At 36.9% G+C, this 23038-nt stretch overlaps 1 protein-coding gene across 8 annotated transcripts in view; it reads right to left on the reverse strand.

Moving 5' to 3' along the window:
- Positions 1-23038, reverse strand: part of Akap13 (A-kinase anchoring protein 13) — a 346713-nt gene that overhangs the window by 112840 nt on the left and 210835 nt on the right. The window contains exon 1 of one of the 8 annotated variants that reach the window (XM_071608650.1): positions 7330-8113. The exons of the other annotated variants lie outside the window; for them this stretch is intronic. Within the exon in view, the coding sequence (XP_071464751.1) occupies positions 7330-7410 (81 nt within the window). The 5' untranslated portion in view covers positions 7411-8113. Of the gene's footprint in view, positions 1-7329; positions 8114-23038 lie in introns of those variants that run through there. 8 annotated transcript variants of the gene reach the window in all.

Here is a 23038-nt window from a genome sequence, read left to right on the forward strand (position 1 = left end):
TATTGTACTTGGAAAATAATTCTAGAATGTAGAGATAAAAATAGAATATTGGGGAGTAAGAAAGTATCAGGAACACAAAGACCAGTTAAGAGGAGTCTAAACTAGTCTACTCTAGAAGCAGTGTACAACTCAACTGGGGAAATGTACTTTGGTGTATAGAAAAAGATGTACATCAAAGAGCTAGTACAAATGGCAGAATCCATCAACGTAAAAGATAACGTGGGATCAAAGGTCCACAATTAATAGATAAAGGAAATCCAGAGGGGAAGACGACAACAGTACACTCTATTTTACTAAGTTTGAGATGTCAACCTGTCTTGCAAAAGGTTAAAAACTTTAAGGAGGCTTGAGAGAAGAAAGGTTGGATATAGTTTCAGTTGTTGTTGAGTGAATAGGTGAAAAGAGTGTGCCAAGACAGAGCACCGAGAATACACACACACGGTCGCAATCATATTTGATAATACCTATTTGCAGGGAAGTAGCTTAGAAGTCTTGTATTTGCTGGCTTCTTAGATACATAAGTGGCACAAAAGTATGCATTAAGGAAATGCAAATAGAAACCACAATGAGATATCACTTCATACCCATTATGCTAGTATTAAAAAAATTACAGAGTGAAAATAAAAAGTGTTAGTGAGGATGTACAGAAAATGGAACCCTTGTGTGTTACTAGTAGGAATATGTATGGAAAATGGTATGGCGGTTCTTCAAAAACTTGGAAATACACAATTTCTTTATGAATTAGCAATTCTCTACTTCTGGGAGTACAGCCCAAAGAACTGAAAGCAGGGATTCAAACGGGAATTGGTATCCAATGCTTATTATAGTGGCATTATTTGCATTAGCCAAACAATTAAAATGGTCCAAATGTCCCCTGACAGATATATGGACAAACAAAATGTGGTATGTACTTTAAACAGAACATTTAGCCTTAAAAAGGCTACAGTGTGGGTGAACTCTGAAGACATTGTGCTGAGTGAAATGAGACAGTTACAAAAGGACAAATATTGTACAATTCTAATTACATGAGCTACCTAGAGTAGTCAAAATTAGAAACAGAATATAGACTGGTGGTTACCAGGGACTAGAGGGCAGGAGGAATGGGGAGTTATTGTTTACAGATACAGAGTTTTAAATTAGGAAGGTGTGAAAGTTTTGAAGATGTCTGATGGTGATGGTTATACAACAGTGTGAATATACTTAACACTGCTGAACTGTATTCCTAAAAATGGCAAATTTTATCATTATATATATATATATATATATATATATATATATATATATATATATATATAATCATGACTTTAAAAAGAGTGTGCAGCACTGAGAAATACACAAATTTGTGGAAAGTAAACCAGTCAAGAAGCCCACAAAGCCAGAGTCAGAGCCAGTAATCTGAGCCAGATGCTACCAATCATGGTCAATGCCATTAACCAGAGGACAAACTCCATACTGCACTAAATGTGGAAAGAATGTCAAAACATGTATCAGCATTTTCAGCCACATCCTGTACAACAGCAATACCAAGCATATCGTATTCATGTGTGAAGAATATTGCAATTACTATATAAGTAAGATGCTTAAAAGAGATAAATTGGATTACAAAACATCTCCTCCTCTTCCTTCCCTATTTTAGAATCACTGATGTGGCAGATAAATTTGTCCTACTCTCTGTTCTATTCATCAATAACTCTACAGTTTTATTTTCACTCACACAACCAAGGCAACTTAAAGGCCACACCATGTTGCTCTCTTAGAAACATTTTTAGAGGGTTTCCCAGTAGGCCAGATACAATGCCAGGACATGAGCATGGTAAAGCATTTGAAACTTATTAGTATAGGAAATTAAAATCTACCAACTATCTTTTTATTTTATGATGCTTATTCTCAGTCAGGCTCTTTCCCAATATGTGACCTCTAAGATTGAGGTTCTTACACTAATGGATAAGCTGGTCCTTGTACTATCAACTCTCTCTTTATCCAATTCTATGTGAGACTAGGCTTGGCAAAAGATTCTATCAGAATTAGGAGACACAAAAGGAAGAAACATCAGTGTTGGCACTGTTAGCAATTAGATTTTTAAGATAAAAAAATGAAGGTTATATGATGATGATGAGTGCCCCTGACTCCAAATTTTGCCCTTATGGAATCACTGAGCTATGAATAAAATACGAGATTGGCCACTGACTGAAAGAGAAGGATAGGGGAATAGTTAAAGTAGCTGAAAATGTAGAAAACAAATTTTAAATATTGTTATCTACATCTTTTGAAGACAGAGGTCAGCAAAACACATTTTTGGCCTCGATCACAGTTATGATTCTTTAGCTAAAAAAATAATCTAAGTGACTGTTTTTTCTTTGCCCACAGAACTGCCCTGACAAGCAGAACATCCAAAGTTCTGGTGATAACAGTGTGTAAAGAACATGAGATGATAAAAGTAACTTCAGAAAACATGCCATACCTATCTGGATAATTTTTTCATTCCTGCCGTGAAGTCTACGGACCTCTTATAATGACCTAAACTACACCCACAATGTGTTCCCAACAGTATGAAAATAGAGCAATACGTATTTTCAGAAGAGGAAAATGTCTTTTGTTTTTGGCAGTGGTTCTGCTACTGTTTATATCTGAACATCCTAATAATACAGCTCATGGTTACACCCAGCCTTCCCAGCCACCGCAGGTACCTATTTCCTCTCCAACTGTCTCAAGAGATCCAGGCAAAGTTACAAGGCTGAACAAAACGGAAGTAAAAACCCACCACCATCCGGACATGGAAGTCAATACTTGAGTCAAAGTCTCTTCAGGGGAATCAGACTACAATCAAGTAGATGGTGTGGTTGTCTTCAATCCTTAGCCCCCTTATGTCTTTTTGTTTTGCTGCAAAGTAGAGGCCAGTTTTTATTAAAGAATGTACATTTCTCGGGGAAATGAAGTTAGAGACAAACTATTTCTTCCAAGCTTTCGCTAATGAGGTTGGTGTTGCCTGCCCAAGCACCACAATGCGTAGGGGATTATGTTCCTTTGTAAATATTTTCATTTGATGTATACAACACCGTTGCAAATCTTTTAACCACTCAGCTAACACTCTGATTTACTAGTCACAAAATATGCTGTGGATAAATTATCAATAACATGAAGAATTATGTTACTATTAGTAGTCAGTTTTTTCTAGGTAACCAAAATTAGGAAATTAGGAAAACAGAAGAAGACCTGGTTAACATCACTGTAAATTCCACAGTAACAAATTTAGTCATGCATTGCTGACCTCCTTCCTTTCAGTATGTTAGTTTTGCAGGAAGTTTCTGATTCTTGATGTCCTCTAGGAATGCTCATCATGAGCTGAAGTTTAGCTATTCGAAGCTCTCAACACTCACTGACATGTGAAGTCAGTTCTAGCTTTTTGAAGGATGTTGGGAAAACTGGGCATATTGGTACTAAACCTGAGTCCCTGCCAACAATTAAAATTCTTCCATATTCCTTTTCAGTCTATGATTTGTAGTTATTAACCACTTATAGAACCCAAAGCTAAATATGCATCCGGAAAGGGGAATCAAGGGGTTGTTATATACGAGGAAGAGGAATGTGCTAAGTAGACTAAGGTACAGAGTGGTGGGTGATGACAGAATAGTACCCTCTGAAGTTTTTTTACGTATAAAAATTTCTGGAAAGGAGCTAAGACTTTGGCAATGTTGATGGTCAATGATGATACAAGAGCTAACTCATGTGCACATAAAGACCAATGCACCCAGCTTCAGGGAAATCTCAGAAGAAACTCTGGAGACAAAAGACCTTCAATGAAACTAACTACACAGAACTGACAAAGGAAGCAGATCAGAATACAGAGTAAGCCAAAGAAAGTACCAGTATAAAACCAAGAATGAGGATTCTGAAGCTAATTTACAGTGAATTATTAGGATGTTAATGGGAGGGATTAGAGTTGCAAATATGAAATACCAAAGTGAAAGGCTCACAATCCAAACCTTGTGATTCTTGGCGTATTTTATCTGTGTTCATATATTAAAGTTATCAGCACATTAAACACAATTTATATAACATGAGGCTCATGAATCCATACTTTAAATTTTAAAATATTAATGTACTCAATCAACAAATATTTGTTGAGCTTTTAATATGAATTAAGAGATGTTCTGAGTGCTTAAATATATTAATGAATAGATGAAAAATGAAAAATCCTTAGTACAAAAAAAAAACAAACTTCTACACATAGGAGTGGAGTGAAAACATGCACGTGATCACTTATAAATTTAACTGGTACAAGCTCCCAACACACTTATTTTTTTTTTTTATCTGTACTTTTTCCCATTTATTTATTTATTTATTTATTTATTTATTTTTATTAGCTACACACGACATTACAATGATCTTGCCAATTCATACATTTGAATCAACTGGGGTATAATTTCTCATTTTTCTGATTGTACAGATTGCAGAATCACATCCAACACACTTATTTTTTGAACACTGACAGAAGATAGAAAAATTCAAAATGATTTTGTAAAAATAACTGGAGAACACTAATGGATGACAAGGAAGAAATAAATTAATTATGGGGAAAACATGCTAAATGTAACAAAATGAACTTAAATGTTATCATGTTGTCTAAAAAGTGTCACAAAAGGAATTCCCACAATGGGAGAGAAGTGATCAAGGTAAAACTTAGAAGGGTTCTTCCAATAAAAAAAAAAAAAAAAAGTCTATGATAAAAAGCATGGACTTTGAAAAAGTCTTATCTGGAGTTATATCCCACCACTAATTCTATAATAAGTGTGAAATTCTAGGAAAATTACTGGCTATAGAAATATGATTTTGTGTATGTAAAATGAGACAAATATAATAATGTAAACATTCAACGTCTATGTCTCATATCCATTCCCTTCTTCCCCTTTCAGACCACAAAACCATGTGATACTGATTTCCAGGCTGCCAGAACAATTTTTTTAAAAACAAACTGAAAAGTACAGTATCCTCACCATGGCTGTCAGGGCCCTGCTCTTCCAGGTCCACCTGCAGCTCTTCTCACACCATTCACTACTTGCTGCTGCTCAGTATGCTCCCATCCATTATGATGGCCCTACGGGTTCCTTCCTTCCTTAGCAAGTCTATTTGCTATTGGTTCTTTCTAGAATATCTTCCCTTGACATAGTGGGTGTTTTTTCATCCTCTGGAGATCAGCTTTTTAAATGTCAGCACCTTAAAAAGAAGACCCTCTAGCTAAAGACTACTCTATCTAATTCTTCCCATTCGTTCCAATGCAGCACCCTACTAACTTCTGTCAAATCACTTACAATGGTTTGTACTTATTTAATTTTTTTTGGCCTGTTAGTAGTAAGAAGATAAATAATGTGCCCCAATGGATTTGGCATCATGTCTACCATGGAATAGGTACTTAACATATGTTTAAAATATATAGCTCTCAGTGATGCTGTCTTATCAAACAAAGCAACTAACACCAAAAGTCTTTATTCCATTTTAAACTGGAAGCAAGATACTTTCAGAACTCCTAGTGTTTATAAATTTGTAATAAATGACTTTTCTTAAAAAAAAAAAAAAAAGAATGAGGGGCTGGGGATATATCTCAGTTGGTTGAATGCTTGCCTCACATGCACAAAGCCCTCAGTTCAAAACCCAGCACCACAAAAAAATAAAAATAAAAATAAATAAATAAATAGAATGACTAGTTTCTTTGAAGTGCAGTTTTCTCTACTGAGAATCTTTAAATATGTAATGTAATATGGCACAAATAAAAGAGTACAAACATTTATAAGCTGCAGCCTTGAAAAAGAATCTCTTTGATACTCAAGTTCTTCATATTCCTCACTGTAGCTCAAAAGAACCCTCAAGTTCTTCACGTGAAAATGGGATAAAAGTCACTGCCTGACAAATAAGTCCCACTTGAAAAAATGTATACGAAATAACTTCATTAAAATGTAAAATAGCCTTTCTGTGGCCAATGAGCTTATATTGATTCAGTTTCACTCATAAAGGCTGAGACTCCCAGCTAGACTAGAATATTACATACTTTAGTACTATTTTGAATATACAATTACCTTGAAACACACAGAAAAAGATTTTTCTTTCTCCCCCTCCTGCCCCAATAAGATCATAAAGCATCATGCAAATAAAGATCCTAAAAATTAAGCTCTCCTAAATACATACACAAGGACAAAACTTTTAAAACATGTGATCTACCAGAGGAACTAAAACAGTATCTTGTAACAAATTCAAAACAAGTTAAACAAGAGCTGTCAGCCTATGTTTCAGAAGTCAAACCACCACCCCACCACCCAAGAGTGATTATGGAAGGACAATGACAACACTCCACCACAAATCACACCTCCTCTCCCAACAAGATACTTCACTGGTTTTTGTGTCTACCTTTCTAAATCCATTCCTTACCCTCAAAACTTTGTCAAAAATTACTCCCTCTCATCCACAGTCTCACAAGTTCAGATACTGAGGTCCTTTTGGCATCTGCCAGATCTTGGTTGGCTTCCAATTTCCCCTGCCTTTGCCAGAAAACCACTAAACTTCCAAAAAGTGCTCCTTGAGTTGTCCAATATTCCCAGACTCTCATTTTACCGGTTAGAGGAGTCCTTACTAATTTTAGATTCAAGGATACCTTCTGTGAGCAATTAGCTATCCAGAGTCTCCACCCCTATGCTGCTAAGACCTCACATAACTAATGCTGAGAAGGCAAACAAATACACCTATCAACAGAGTTGAAAGCTACATGCAAGAAACAGCCAAATCAAGCCAGAAAGGCAGCTTTGCTGTTTTAATAAATAGGCCAACTGGAGACACTTCTGGAAAAAAACAAACAAACAAACAAATAAATTTGTTTATCTTTTCTCTGAAGAAATGAGAACATGACAGAAAAGACTTGGACAAACAACAAAAAGACAAAGAGACCAAGAGATGGAGGCAGGGTGAGCGAGAATGACAGAGAAAGAGACTCAGACAGGCAGGAATGACACAGACAGAAGGAAAGACACACCCCAGGAAAGAGCAACTCAGAGGGGTAAATTTCTCACTCAGTGATTTTTGAAAGTATGAGGTTCTCCTGAACATAGCAATCCATTTTAAAGTAAAAATTACATTTCTAAAGGGTTTTGATGATAATTTGTGAACACCCTGTTTCTGTTCAGACACTCCTTTAAGAATCTCAAACTCATCCCCCTACCTTTCCCTGTTGGCACAGGCTTTCTCAGCATTCTTACCAATGTGGAAGTCCAGAGATACTACTACTGGACACAGAGAAAATAGCCGGGAAAGTTTCATAATGCATGAGGTATTGCCCCCTCTTACCTTCAGCAACACCACATCTACAGTCCTGTCCACTTTGGAGATGTCACACAGGCTGTAACGCCTCTTGTGCCGCTCATACATTTTTACTCAGATGCAGAAGAGCAAAATACAGGAAAGTATATCCACCGTTAACTGGGGGACCCGTATGCTCACACAAGTCCAAAGCTCCAAATTTCTTAAGGTGGATAGGAGATTTCAACTCTATATAGAATATCCTCTAAGGGTCAAAATGGATTAAAAAAAAAAAAAAAAAGCCAAGCAGAATCCAATTCTTTGAAATGAGTAAGAACTTTCTGGCAAACTCAGAGCTCTGAGATGATCAATTTATAGTTCATGATATAAGCAACAAATGCCTCAAGATCCCAATCATGCAGGTCTTGATTGAAAGAGAAGCACACACCCTTTCCATCATGGGGCATAAGTCCAGTAGAAAAATTGAGAATAAACTGTCTGAGCATAACGGCTGACACATGTGGGGAAAAAAACCAAAAGCAGGAAATAAAAATCCAGTACGTATTTTGCCAAAAAGAGAGAAAAAGAAAAGGGACTCTATTTCAAAGGGATGACTTGAGAAAATTCATTAAATTGTTCTTCCTTAAAACAACAAAGATGAGAAAAAAATTTTTTCCTTATGGGGGTGGGAAGCTAGAGATGATCTTCAAAGTAGATGTTTCCAAATCTTTGGAGTTTGTCCTTGTTCATCAAAGCAGTAGTAGAGTTTTGCTTTTCCTTTAAGTTGAAAATAACTTAGGACAGCACAGCAGAAGGGAAAAAAGAAAAAGGCTCCTCCTGCTGTACTCCCCTCCCTTCTTCCTCCTTCCTGCGCCAGCCCTTCCCTGCCTGTCTCCTCCCCTCTTTTTTTACTTCTCTCTCAAGAACGTCACTACTTGCCCTTTCAGCTCTGCACTCACAGCCTTGGAGGTTTGAAAATCTAATTGCAGTGGTGGGAACATGATTCATCCACAGTCGAAGACGAGAAAAACAAAGCTCCTTTTTCCAATCCACTTCCTCCTGCTCCTCCTCCTCACACCATCTCCTATGAAAATGGCTGTCAGGCACTGCAAGATTGGACTAGAGTTCTTTGATGTCAGGGTTAGTATGCTAATAAAGGAAGGAGGGCTGTCATCCTAAACACCACAAGCCTATACAACAGACTTATCTATTCCTTGAAGTACAGAAAATTCAAACTACCCAAAGTATACACTGCATGTTCCTGCCAAATGCAAAGCAATGATTTAATATGAGAAAAATGTTAGCCAAATATTTCAGAGTTATGTACCCTGGATCCAGAAGTGGCTATAAAATGTCTGGTAAGGTTTAAAAATCATAGAGTTAAGCTTTGAGGCAGACACAGGAGGATCCCGAGTTTGAGGCCAGCTTCAGCAATTCAGTGAGACTCTGTCTCAGAATAAAATGGGCTGGCAATGTAGCTCAGTGGTAAAGCACCATGGGTTCAATCCCTATTATGGGTTAAAAAAAAAAAAAAGAGTTAAGCTTTGGATGGGTGTGTCAGGGGATGAATGACAGAGGGGCTTAAAAGTAAATTAAAGAGAAAAGGAATGGAATGAATGGTTATGTCTGTCTTAATATTTTTGTGACCAAGAAAAGTCACCTGTCTGGGACTTCCTCACCAGTGCTCTCATTCATATTAACTGGGCCTTGTTCATGGCTGTTACTTCATTTGCCTGTTTTCCTACTGTTCCAGACCTTTCTAGGTGTTGGCCTAATCCAACATCCTTAGGGGCAGACCTATTCTAGAATGCACTTACTTCAGACATTCTCTTACTTGGACTGGATTATAAATGAGTTAGGAGAGAAAAGGTGGAAAAGGACCTGAATGAAGAAAAACCAAATAAAAAACTAAAAGGAGTGGAGAAAGAAAAGGAAGGGGGGGGGGGAGTAAAATCCAGAAAAAGGAAGATTTTTCTTTTCCCAGGAGGAGCAATTTTTCTTTGAGTTGGTCAGAACAGTCCTTATACTTGGAAAGAGTGGATACAGGGCTTCAAATACCATGACAGAAAGGAAGAAAAGAGATTTAACATCTCAATCTCTGTCAATACTGTGAAGTTGGAAAAGGTCTGTTAGGAACTATAAAAGACGTACAGAAGGTCTGGTAAGTCATCATGTCCTTAGGCCAGGCCTTTAAATCACTAACCAGCTTAAATGAGAGAAATAAGAAAACCCCAGCTAAGAATGCAAGGATATTTTTGAATCTGTTCACACACACCAGTTTCAGCTATATCCAAATTCCAAGCCTTTTCTCTCTCCAATCCTTCCCTAGCACATGGCAGGCATGAAGATGGACAACACCCACTTTTTCCAGAGCCCCTAGTGAGCACTGTCTATAATGTTATCAACATGTACAATGAAACAGATGTTGCTTTTCAGTAGAGATGACGCTACAAAGCAGTAGAAACAAGACAATTAGAGAGATTAAAAAGTTGTGAGTAAAATTCTGGCTCAGGTTTACTAAAAGTGTGGGAATCTGGCCAGGGATTTACAAATACTTTCAAACTATGTGGTTGAGGGCACAGATTGAAAGGTTTTGTGGGCTTTAGTGTATAAAAAAACTAATCATTTATTATGTTTTCTGTAACAACTTTCACCAAGCTGTAATTTAGAACTCTCTCTTCTCCCCAAACGAAACAAAGCTGCCTCCCCTCTGTTCTCAATATGGTTTGCTCCTTGCGGCCACTCCCTTCTGTTTTAATGAGAATCAAATGTTTCCTGTTTCCAAGGTTCCCAGGCATCTCTCTAGGGATCAGAGATACTTTAATCACCAGTAAGCCTTCCTATCCCAAGCCTAACTAATGACTTAAAGGTAGACAATCTATCAACTTAACAGATATTTTGTTCCTTGTGGTAAAGGCAAACAAAAGAAACATACAACAAGGTTTCTGTCCTCAGGAAGTTTATGAAACTAAGAGAAACTTTATGTAACTAAGAGAAACTTGTTTTCAAATTTTTCTGAAATAGCCCTCATTACTATTTGAGACATATAGCCTAAACTTTTTTTTTTTTTTTTTTTTTTTACTTCTGACTAGCTGTAGGCTTTGTGAAATAGGCTAGAAATCTAGATTTTCTACCTTTTCTGAACACATAAACATTGTTCCTATATATTTTGTTCCTTCTTGGAGAACAAATACTTTGGGTAGGGAAAAATTGCTAAAGGGGCAGTCAGGGGTGTCTGTTTTGCTTTCCCTCTGGATCTGGCTTGGCATTCTCCAACAGAAGACAGATTCTGTGCTTTTGCTGTTGATGTGACAATTCCAAGTTTTCATGAAAAACATCTGGAACCACTAAACAGTTATTCCGTTAGGATTTTAAAACACAGCAACCAATCATTTCATATCTAAACCAGAGCTGAGAGTTATAAACTTAAAGGAGGTTGTGTATATTTCCTCTTTCCTTTAATTTTTGGAACTTGTAATATAATAGTAGTTATTTACAATATTAATTCTATCTCCCTTCTCTCTGTGCTTACTATCCCACCTTCCCTCCACAACAAGGGTAGTACCAAGTTCAAGAAGCAACTAGACTGTCTCACACCACAGTCTCAACATACATTCTTCTTCTTCTTTTTTTTTTTTTTGCAGGGTTTGTGGGGTACTGGGGATTAAACTCGGGGCACTTGACTACTGAACCACATCCCCATCCCTATTTTTATATTGTATTTAGAGACAGCGTCTCATTGAGTTGCTTAGCACCTCGCTGATTCGGAGGCCTACTTTGAACTCTTGATCCTCCAGCCTCAGCCTCCTGAGCTGCTGGGATTACAGGTGTGCACCACTGCGCCCAGCTTAACATACATTCTTAAACATTCCTGGAAACAAAATCTAAAAGTATTTGATACATCTTACTGTAACTAGAGCATTTATAGTCATTAATTCAATTTTATCTTTATTTAACTACAAGATCTAATAATACCTTACTCAAATGGTTCAGCATTTGTAATGGGTCAATACTGTGTGGATCCCTTAGTTCTAGTTAGGGCACAGAAGTCCTCAACTCCCACAACAAAGCTTCTGAGTTAGGACTCCACCTAGTGGACATGCTGAAGACCCAGACAGAACACCACAGGCTGGTAAGGGGGTGGTATAAGGAATTATTTTTCCTAAAACCCCAAAATGAACAAAGGAGTAGCAGCATGTGATTGGGGACTAGTTTAAAGAGCAATAATTGATTTAGTCTCTTCAAGGAATAAAAGATACTGAAGTGGAAATCAAGGGTCTTTATCTTCCAGAGATTTATCTTAGGGAGAGTTCACTAACTCTCTGAGTGACTGAGAATATAGTAGATTGACTCTGTAGACCTAGATTTACAGAATAAAAACATGAGAGGGGTTCAGTGCTGGGTCCTATCCGAAGTTCCTTATTGCTTTAAAATTATATACTGTCAGCCTGATACTAGGAAATCTTTTATCACTTGTCATATAGCTCACAAGGATGTGGGTAGATTCAAAGAAAAAGGAATTGAGACATTCTCAAAACTTCAAGCAGACATGGTGTAGAAACCATTCTTCTTGCATGTCTTCCACCTTCACTCTTCACATGAAATAGGAAGGAAAGGCTTTACCACAGTTAATACTTTTTGTTATCCTATGATCTCATTAACTTAAAAATAGTCATCCATCATTTCTGACAAATTTATTTACTCCTCATAAAGAGCTATAAAGTGGGAAGGTATGGTGGCATGCACCTGTAGTCTCAGCTACTTGGGAGGCTGAAGCAGGGGAATCACTTGAGTCAGAAGTTTAAGGCCAGCTTGGGCAATGTAGCAAAGATCCTGAGATTGGGTCTCAACCACCACCACTACTACCACCATCACCACCAAGAACAACAATGAAACAAGAGCTATTATACTTCATAAATGAGAAAAAGTAGCACCCAAAGTTTACATCAGCTGTACAAGGTCACAAAACTAATGAAATTTGGTTCTGTAAATATTGCTTTCAACTACTTATCACATTTAGCCACTTGAGAAATGCCCCAAATTAAAATGAAGAAAGCCTATGATAAAATTTAGAGAAACAAAACTTAGAGTCCTTTATTCATCATCAATATTCCTGTATTTGATTGTACATAAATGCCAAAGGACAGGAGAAGATGTCATTTTGAAAATTAAAAAGACAAATGATTCTTCATTGTAGAAAGCATGTCATTGCATTAAACAGACAACTTCTTTATCAATATTTAGTAGTTTCTCACTATAGTAATATCTCAAAAAATCAGAATGAACACAACCAAAACAGAGACTAACAGATCTCTGGATGATGACCACTGTCATCCAGGTATTCCATAGAATGAATGGGTATATTGATTCTAGTTTTTCTTTGAGACAAACATTAGTTATTTCTTATGGCAGCAGTTCAAATATTTGAAGAAACTCACCATGACTCATCACCCTCCTCAAAGCTAATCTTTTGGATCAAGATGCCCATAGCTGTTCTAACCTCTGGCAAGGGGATACTTGATGGAGCACTGTTTACTGATTGCCCTTCCTATAATAAGGAAGTCAAGACAAAATCCTCTGAAATGGCTTAAACCGAATGATTAAGATCAAACTGGTTTTAACATAAGTATCTCATCACTAGAAGAATAAGCTTATTTTATCTTTTTTTTTGTTTGACTTAAAGTAGATCTCCACCATACGATAATCTTATCTTATTGCAAAATTCCCTTTATATCCTCTCTTTTTATCCTAAAAAGACTATCTTGAATCTACATTCTATCATTGAAACAAATGTTGTTCCTTCAAATTGTTTCATCTATAAATCTGAAAAGCAAGCCTAACAATGGAATCCAGACATTGTCACTAAAAGCCTCTGCTAGAAGGATGGCAATCCATCTCTCAGCAGTCCTGAAAAAGTACTGTTCCATTAGACACAAAGTGAACTAAAACCTGAGTCACATTTCCTCATCTTCTATACAATATGGCAAAATTAATAAAATTTCTTGCTGAAATTAATACATACTAGATTCATGGCATTATCCTATTCAACTTAATAATCGTATTAAAAAGGAAAATGAAACACTTGTATGTTGCATACTTTGGATAACCATTTCTCTGTGTGGTCATAAATTCTACCCGAAACCAGATTCCAAAGACGCCATATCTGATCAACTATAAACCATATTTGCTGTTATTTTTTAATCTTATAGCAGGATTTCTTTTTGTATAATCATAAGAGCATTGTATAAGACAGCCTAACTCTGACAAATTAAGAACAAAAGCTATTCTAATTTTTTTCTTCATAAAGGTGCAATAACACAAGATTTCATGTGTAGAGTTCTTACTAACTTCATGAAACAATGTTAGGTGCAAACTTCTGAGTAGAATAACCATAAATAATAGCATCCTCCCTGCCCCTAGGCATTGGTGGTAAGAAGGACATGCTCTCTATTTTCTTTCTTTCTTTCCTTTTTTGTTTTTTTTTTTTTTTTTTGGTGGGGGGTACATGGGGAATGCCAGAGGTGCTTAAATCACTGAAACATATCCCCTCCCCTTTTTTTGTATTTTTTGTTTTGAGACTTGGTCTTGCTAATTTGCTTAGGGCCTAAGTTGCTGAGGCTGGCACTGACCTTGCAATCCTCCTGCTGCTGCCTTCATCACTGGGGTTACAGGCGTACACCATTGTGCCCAGCTCATCTTCTTAAACATGTTAACCATACTATCAAATAGCCAATTCAAGAGAATTCATGTCCTTTTGCTATTTTCCCACCCAAATAGCTTGTATAAACATTTGCAAATTAGAAACAGACACCAATTACAAAGTTGTTACAGAAATTGGATGACAGATGATGGTAGCTTGAATTCATGTAATCAGAGTAGAGATCTAGAAAAACAATTGAGGGTCCAAAGACATTTAATAACCTTATCAAGATATTAGGCACAGGAGTAAGAAGATGAAAAAAAAAGAAGTGTCATGGCTGACTAGGTTTTCTGTCCTGGGTAACTAGCTAAAAGAAGAAGTAGACATAGTGAATCTGAGGCATCTCATAAATAACCAGTGGAATTCTGATCAGTAATTGAATTAGTGTTACAGGCCTGGAACTCAGAAGAAAGGTTGAGAAATTAGGCATATAGATTAACGGAGAAAAAGAACCATTAGCATGAAGAGATCTCTATGCAAGATGTATGACTGTCCTTTCATATACTCTGATTCTATTTAAGAAATCTGCAACAGAGACCAAAAGAAAACCCTTGAGGTGGGCTGGGGATGTGGCTCAAGCAGCAGCTTGCTAGCCTGGCATGTGTGCGGCCGGGTTCGATCCTCAGCACCACATACAAACAGAGATGTTGTGTCTGCCGAAAACTAAAAATAAATATTAAAAAAAAAAATTCTCTCTCTCCCTCTCTTTAAAAAAAAAAAAGAAAAAGAAAATCCTTGGGGTGCACATAATGGCAGGGAATATGAGGAGACTTGCTAGAGGAGAGAGGTTTGGCAATAAAATGAAAAAAGGAAAGAACAAACAGGAAACTCCATTTCCATATGACTATCTATGAAAATAATAAACTTCATTCTATAAAATAAAGGCAATGAGGTAAAGGGAAACAATAGTGACATTTACTGACAAGAATTTCCTAACTAAATTTTGTCATCACCAGCAAGTGATGGTCAATTAGTAGCAAATTAATGATTATCAGCTGAATTTATTTATCAATTCAACAAATATTTAAGTGTCTCCAATAGGTAAGGTGCTCCATGAGGTGTTATGAGATACAAAAATGCATGAGAAATTTCTAGGTCTTCAATAGAAACATGGTTGGGGCAAATGCACAAAAAATAAATACAGGACACATCAAGGATAGAGAGTACAGCTAAAATGCAGAATTTCAGCAAAATAAATAAGGATCTCTGGTTAAAGTAATCAGGAAGTCTCATTAAGATGATAATTTAGCGGGGGGGGGGGGGGCAGGGCCCACCTGTAATCCCAGCAGCTTGGGAGGCTGAGGCAGTTGGATGGCAAGTTCAAAGCCAGCCTCAGTAACTGGGCTGGAGATGTGGTTCAGTGGTTAAGCACCCCTAGGTTCAATCTCTAGTACTCCCAGCACCCAAATTAACATAAAGGGAGTGAAAAAGAAAATGGTAGGGAGAAGGCAGGCACACATCAAGAATGTGAGCGAAGGTTCGGAGGCTAAAGAATGCAGGTATGACAGAGAAATAGCAAAATGTCTAGTTGGACTTGGATAAGAGTTGCTGACATTAGACTGAAAAAACATTAACAGCTAGATTACAGAAGCACATGATGCCCTGCTGAAGAATTTATACCCTATTCAGAGGCAAGTGGGAGCTAGTGAAGACACTTGAGCAGAAGTGTTATGGATTGTTCTGTAATTCAGAAAGGAGATATAAAAATCTTTACAGTCTAGTCTCCCTTTTCTGAATTTTATACTGCTTCACGATCCTTATCAAATCTCATTTTCTAGTATGGTTCATGTCTCCAAGGTTCCTTAATTAGGAGTTGGCTCTTCCTACTTTAATTCCCCTGGTCTTAGAACAACTCCAGTTTGTGGAATTCCTTCCCTTGTCTACTTTAGCTGAAACCTTTCAAATCCCACTGTGCTAATTTAGCTCTCCCTACCTACATTAGCACTCATTATAAATCTCCTTTGAACTATTATGGTGTTTAGACTTTAAAGCACTGACTTTATGTATTCTTATCACTGTACTCTTTATCACTGCTGCATGTTGGTCCAACTAAGTAGCTAAGATGAGCTCCTTAAAAGCAACGATCATTTGTTAAACTTTTCTTTCAGAGTCCCCCAAATAGTATAAGACATCCACAGGCCAGATCACAAGCAGATTATATCTTCATTCACTACTACAATCACACCCAATGGCTGACCAAATTTAGTTATTAAACAATGAGAGAGAAAGAAAAAACAATGTCAGTGTTAACATATATGAAAAATGAGTTCTCTAAGCTGGGCACGGTGGCATAAACCTGTAATCCCAGGGACTCAGGAGGCTGAGGTAGGAGGATCGCAAAATTCAAAGCCAGCCTCAGCAATTCAGCATGTCCCTAAGCAACTTAGTGGGACCCTGTCTCAAAAGAGAAAAGTTCCTGAATTAAAAGGATAAAAGTCCTGGCTAGACATGAAAACTACTCAAAATAACCATAACCTTAGGAAAAATTTGAATCCAATATATAAAATGAAATGTACTACTTTAGGAAATTACTTATTCTTTGTATTTTTCTCTTAATGGCAAAAAGAATAGCTCCAGCATAGTCATTCAGTCAGATGAGCCAAATAATGAGTCAGCTTCCCATGGAAGACTTTCCTCATCCCTCCAGGCAAACACATACCACTGTATAGTCATGCTTTAAAAAAAAGTAGACGTAAAACTTGCTCCTTTATCTAAAAGACAAAAGCAGAGGGAAAAAGAGAAATCTCTTTCTTGAGAAAGCCCACTTTTCAGCACCATTGCTCGGTTAGTTTTGGCTGGCATTTGCTCATTCCCAAAGCAATAAACTTGGTTCTGCTCATTTAACAGAGTATTATTTGTAGCCTGTATTTAATAGTTTATTCAAATAGAATGAATATTTTAATATCCTGAAAAACATTTTTTTTTAAAAGGTGTAGTGTTAACTCTTCTTCACCTAGATGAAATTGTGAGAGTTTGTTCTGGAAGGTTATCACAAAATATGCTTAAAGAGAAGGACATACTCTATTATTTAAAAGCATATATTCAGAGATGTGTTGTACAGTAAATATGAAAAAAAGTGAAGGGGTGACTGAGCATCTTAATGAGTCTATTAATCTAAGATAGCAGTTCAGAGCATGAACTCTGGAGCCAGATTGCCTTGAAGAAGTTACATAACCTTTCTACTCCTCAGTTTTTTTATTCTCAGGGGATAAAAAAATAAAGGTAAATAGTAAAATAACAGTGTTGTTATGAAGAATGAATATATGTAAAGTATTTATATAGTGTTTATAGCATATTAGTTGTTATGTCATGTTTGCTTTATGGATTCATTATACTTTTACCTTATTAAAAATGTTTTTTTTTTTTTAAAGTCAGCCTAGCAAGGGTGCAAATAAAACAAAACCAAGTAATTATGGTAAATTCTGACTCAATTCAGAACTGAAAAAACAAAACTCTGATTTGAATTAGACCCTCATGTTTCCTCTGAATATATTTTGTACTAGGGGACAGGAAAACAAAGAGAAGGGAAAGTTCTGATTACTAAAGACAGCCCCCAGGAACTAAGACTAAAGAAGTTACTATACTGGGCATCTGAATGCCATGCTGCTTAATGAGGTAATTCCTTAAAAGTCAGGATAGGACTGAGAACATAGGAAGAGATAAGCCTCTGGGAAGGGGGGTTATATCAGGGAGCATTTAAGTTCAGTCAGATATTAGGCTTCCAGGCAGTTTGGCCAAGAAGATTTTTCTTGGCCAACTGCCTAGAGCCTAATTTTGACTGAACTTAAATGTCCCTGAAATAACCCCTACCCAGAAGGCTGAGCTACCAGTGTGAACCATTGAAATAAAGAGCATCTGGCTTTAAAGAAGTGAACAAACTCTGGGAACAAAGTCTAGGAAGTGACTGCTCTGGCCCTTTTTCTCATCTCTGCTTTCCATTTCTATGCAAAATGCTTTGTATCTTTAAGATCTCCTCAAGTGCTATCACATCCATGATGCATCCACCAAACACATCAGTCAAAAAACTAGCCTGTCCTTCCTTTGATTCAGTTAGACTTATGTTAGCACTCACCGATCCATAGTAATAAGTGCCTGTTGCACAAGCCTGATGGAATAAGCCATGACCCATTTCTTTAGCATTCAACACAAATGGCACCTGTATGAGTAATAAATTATATTTAGTCTCCCTTTATCTGTGAGGCATATGTCCCAAGATCCCTAGTAGATGCCTGAAACCACAGATGGTATGGAATCCTAATTGCACTTTTTTTTTTTTTCCCGTTCCTATGTCTTGTGTCATCGCCATGGTATCCGAGTTAAAAAGCCCTTACGTGTTTCATGCCCTAGTGCCTCTTTGGCACTACCACTCTTGTAATTTGAGGCCATTATTAAATAAAATATATGTCACTCAAACTCAAGCACAGCAATATCACCACAGTTGATCTGATGACTAAGGCGGTTACTAAATGAATAACTTGGTAGGTAGCATATAGAGTATGGATGCACCAGACAAAGGGATGTTTATGTCTTGAGTAGGATGAAGCAAGATGGCATGAGATCTTACCTAGGTGTTCAATACAAAACACACATTTAAAATTTATGAACTGTTTATTTATGCAATTTTCTATTTACTACTTTTGAACCACAGCTGACTCAGGAAAATGAGGCCAAGGAATGTGAAACGGTGGTTAAAGGGGAACTGTATCCATCTCTGTGTCTGAAGACAAGCTTTCAGATAGAGAATCCATTCCTAGTGGCAGACTGATACTGATGCAGGCAATCTAGATTCACAAGCTCCTTTATTAAAAAACCTACACAATGTATGGACTTCTGATACAGAAACACACTAGAGATTTAAGGTCATCTACTCTGCCACTATGAACAAATAGCATTAATAATAGAACTCATCAATAAATGATCCTATCCAAAATTAATTAGTAAATGGAAGAAATTCTCTGCTTACTCTGAATACTTTTTTACAAAAATAACCATTTAATCCACTTTATTGATATGACTGACATACAAAAAGTTGTAAATATTTAATGTATACATCTTAATAAATTTGAAGACTAAATGAGTTTTTAAAATATAAACTTCATTTATATTTTCTGTATGTTCTGAAGTTCATTCATTCTAGAAATTTGCCTGACTAAACACACTATTGATTTTGAGATTATTTTATTTGTTCATTATTATAATTATAATAGGTTAACATCCTAGTGCCTTTCAAAATATGTAGATATTCCTTTCTAGTATTACTATGAATGCTTTTAATACAAACCTTGCAAAAAGAAAGACACCATTCCCAGTGAAATTTTAGTTATACTCTGCCCCAAATGATCAATTATTCAAGACCAAGTTTCATGAAAACATTTTGGTAATTTTTCTAAAAATAATGGGATATGTATGTATATTTAATGGCTCAGAAGACCATACAGCATTGACTGGTTATGTGCTATGTCAAGGACAATATATCTAGCAAATGAGGTAACCCAAGAGAATTAAAAAAAACATGTTGAACTACAGAGTCACCTCTTGAGCACCCAGTGCAGCACTGACAGGACAAATAAGGTATTTGCTCTGTTCCTCTAAATTTTCCTCTATTAAACTATTATTCATCTTTCTTCTCCTTCCCCTACAAAGATGTTACAATAATAAACATTAGTGATATTAAAGAGCACAGCATTATTTAATTGGCTTATCGTTATTATTCTTTCATACAAGTACAGTTTTCCCAGATCTGAATTCTAAAGGTTTTGTGCCTCCAAGTCCCATGATAATAAACCTAAAAGGCTTTGGGTCTGCTCTATTTCACTACAAAGGCAATTATCCAAATTCCAAATAGAAAGATGAACCAAACAAAACAATTTACAGAATTCTGAACAAAGCTGAATTAAGAGAAATTATAGTAAGAATTCAAAACTTAAATGGTTTTATAAGTATGGCTAAGTTGTTTAGGAAAAAACTGTTCCAATAACCTATGTGCTAATGAAGTTAGTTGAAAGGCACTTAGTAAGGGACCACAGGATTAAATGTCTCATTCCAAATTTTGAGATACCAGAGCTAAGAATAAATAGGTAAACTGACATGAGTAACTTGTTCATGAAAGTTCCTGTACTATTATAGTAGGAACAGTGTCAACTGTTAAGCATCTTTATTATAATAGTTAACATTACCTTTAATGATAACATGACAATCCTAAGGCATCAAGGACAAAATTTTCTCAGCTTTTAAGAAGCCAGCCAAGTGCATAGATATTGTAAAAATATACTACAACAAAGACCTCTTAATAGAAGCTACAGTACTTAAGATGGGACTTTGACTCCCAGGATGCATCAAGGCAGTAGGTGGTCCCAGGGGCAGTTGGGGTAGGGTGCAGACAGGTCAAATCACTGGGGCTGCATATATCTGTGTGAATTACAGATCTGGTAGGTGTTATGGTTTCCATGTAAATCTATTTCCATGTAAACCTAAGATGTTTAGTTAATCAGCCCTTCTTGAGGTGAGACAAATCACTTCACCACATTCACAACCTGCTTTTAGGGTCATAATATGAGCAGAGACACACATCCCATAGACATACATAAAGGATAAGTTCAAGTAGAAAAAAGATCATGGGATTTGACATCACTTTTCCTCCAAGCCCACGAGCCAGAATTGATCACACAGACTTACCTAACTGCAAGGGATATTAAAAACGGGAATATAGAATGACGGAGCTCTTCCTGCAGCTTGCCATCTTGCCTCTTTATTCAACTACAGGTAAGGAATGAGCACAAGACCCTTTCCCTGATCCTGCCAGGCAACTGTCAGAGTCTGTGAGAGAACAGCTCAGCAATTCCCAAATGTTATACTTCAGAAGGGAGCTTGACATTTGCCATTTCATACAGCGGAACCATCAGGATAGGGAGAACTGAGGCTGGAAGTGGGAAGAAAATATGGGAAGATTTTCTCTAACAACTAAGACACTGAACAGAAAGCAGACTCTTTGGTAGTGCTAGCCTCTAATCAACAACTTAATGCCCCCTCCTCTCCAAAAAAAAAAAAAAGATTTAACCTCTGACTATATGAAAACTGTCATTCTAAAAAGAATCACTTGTAGCTAGAGACAGTGGCTCATACCTATAATCCCAGCTATGCAGGGGGCTAAGGCAGAAGGATCACAAGTTTGAAGCCAGTCTGGGCAACTTAGTGAGACACCGTCTCAAAATAAAAATCAAAAAGGGCTGAGGATGTAGCCAGGTAATGATACAGGGCTTGCTTGGCAAGCACAAGGCTCAAATATCCTGATCCCCAATACCAGAGGGTAGGAGATTCACCTGTCAAATTTTCTGTACAGTGAAAATGTCCTAATTTAATAATAAGATGGTCTTACACTCATGAGGAAGGTAACCTTATGAGGAACTACAAGCCACAATGCTGAGGAACGGAAAGTAAAAACACAAGAAGACTCTTTAAGTCTTCTCTTCCTGCTAAAACTATATTCTTTCTCTTTGTGGTTATCAGAACAATATATACTTTTTAAGGGGGAAAACACACAAACACACACACACATTCTTTTCCTTTCTGCCCCCTCCCCCATACACATATCCCCTTCCTATAAAAGGCTAAACTTAAAATAATATAAATTTGTCAAATGCTCTCATTCATATTTATTTAAAAGTATTCAAAAGGAATTTGTGAAAATGGATGCCAATATTTAAAGTCCTATTAAGTTAAAGATGGCCCAGCAGATCCTCTACTTAGCAACAGCTGTTGAAATTTCTAAAAGTAGGTTTTTTTTTAGATTTTTTTTTTAGTTGTAGATGGACACCATACCTTTTATTTTGTTTATTTTTATGTAGTACTGAGGATCGAACCCAGTGCCTTACATGTGATAGGCAATCGCTCTACCACTGAGCCATTACTCCAAGCCCAGAGTTTAGCTTTTTTTTTTTTTTTTTAATTTTTCAGTTTTCGGTGGACACAACATCTTTATTTTATTTTTATGTGGTGCTGAGGATCGAACCCAGCGCCCCGCATGTCAGGCGAGCACGTTACCACTTGAGCCACATCCCCAGCCCCAGAGTTTAGCTTTTTAAAAACATTTTGACAATCCCCAATTTTTACTCAGATTGTGCAATTAACTCTCTCCATTAGACTATATTAGTTTGTTATGGGAGAAGAGTCAGCAAGCCCTTTCTTCTTTTAAAAAGTCACCAATTCCCCTTGTGCCCATTCTATGTAATGGGAATAAACTGCCAGAGGTTTTTAGGAACAACTGCTAGAAGTGTTACACAACTTGAATCTTTTTTACAACGGTTGTCATTTTATGCCTTTGGAGCTTGGTCAATCTCAGATGCTAAAAAGAGACATGTTTAGTAATCCTTCTGCTTCCCCAACTCCCCTATTAGAAAGCTCTTTCATCTTCCCCTTCTTTTTTGCTACCTCCCTCTTTTGGGCTCCAAGATCCCACTAACTAGTCTTTAAAAAGTAAGGATCAAGTCAACTTTCCATATCAGTCACATTTCCTGAAACACCCTTCATGTTTGTCTGCTAATACATGGCTGATATTAGATAACCAATAGGTAAGTCTAAAATTAAAGAAACAACAAGACTGATTCAGAGAACATATTCATAAAATGGCATGTATTACTTTTTTTAAATTTAAGCCCTACTCCTTCTCAAGGAGCCATGCCCAGAAACAGACATTGCAGTGCGGGTTCCCATCAGGAATTATAAAAAGAAAACTTAGCATTGTGAGGCACTGGTGAGTTTGTCACCCTCCTCCTCCTCCAGCTCCAGAGACATCTAAAAAGTACAGTACCTTCCAGTATAAGACCAAAACCTAAATGAATAGGTAGAGATACACTGCAACCTGACGCTAAGCAGCAGTCATCTGTATGCACCACAGACAGCATCTCACAGAAGCCTGGGGAGCTGCAGGAGTGGGAAAGGATGTATCAATGAGCAACTCGCTTCCTCAAAGCCTATAGTACACGGTCTTTTAACTAAGGAGCAACCCTAAAATCACTGTCCACATTATGTCATATGCCAATCTAGAAACAGTATTTCTTT

Source organism: Marmota flaviventris, chromosome 2 (genome assembly GCF_047511675.1).
Source record: "Marmota flaviventris isolate mMarFla1 chromosome 2, mMarFla1.hap1, whole genome shotgun sequence".
Taxonomy (NCBI): Eukaryota; Metazoa; Chordata; class Mammalia; order Rodentia; family Sciuridae; genus Marmota; species Marmota flaviventris.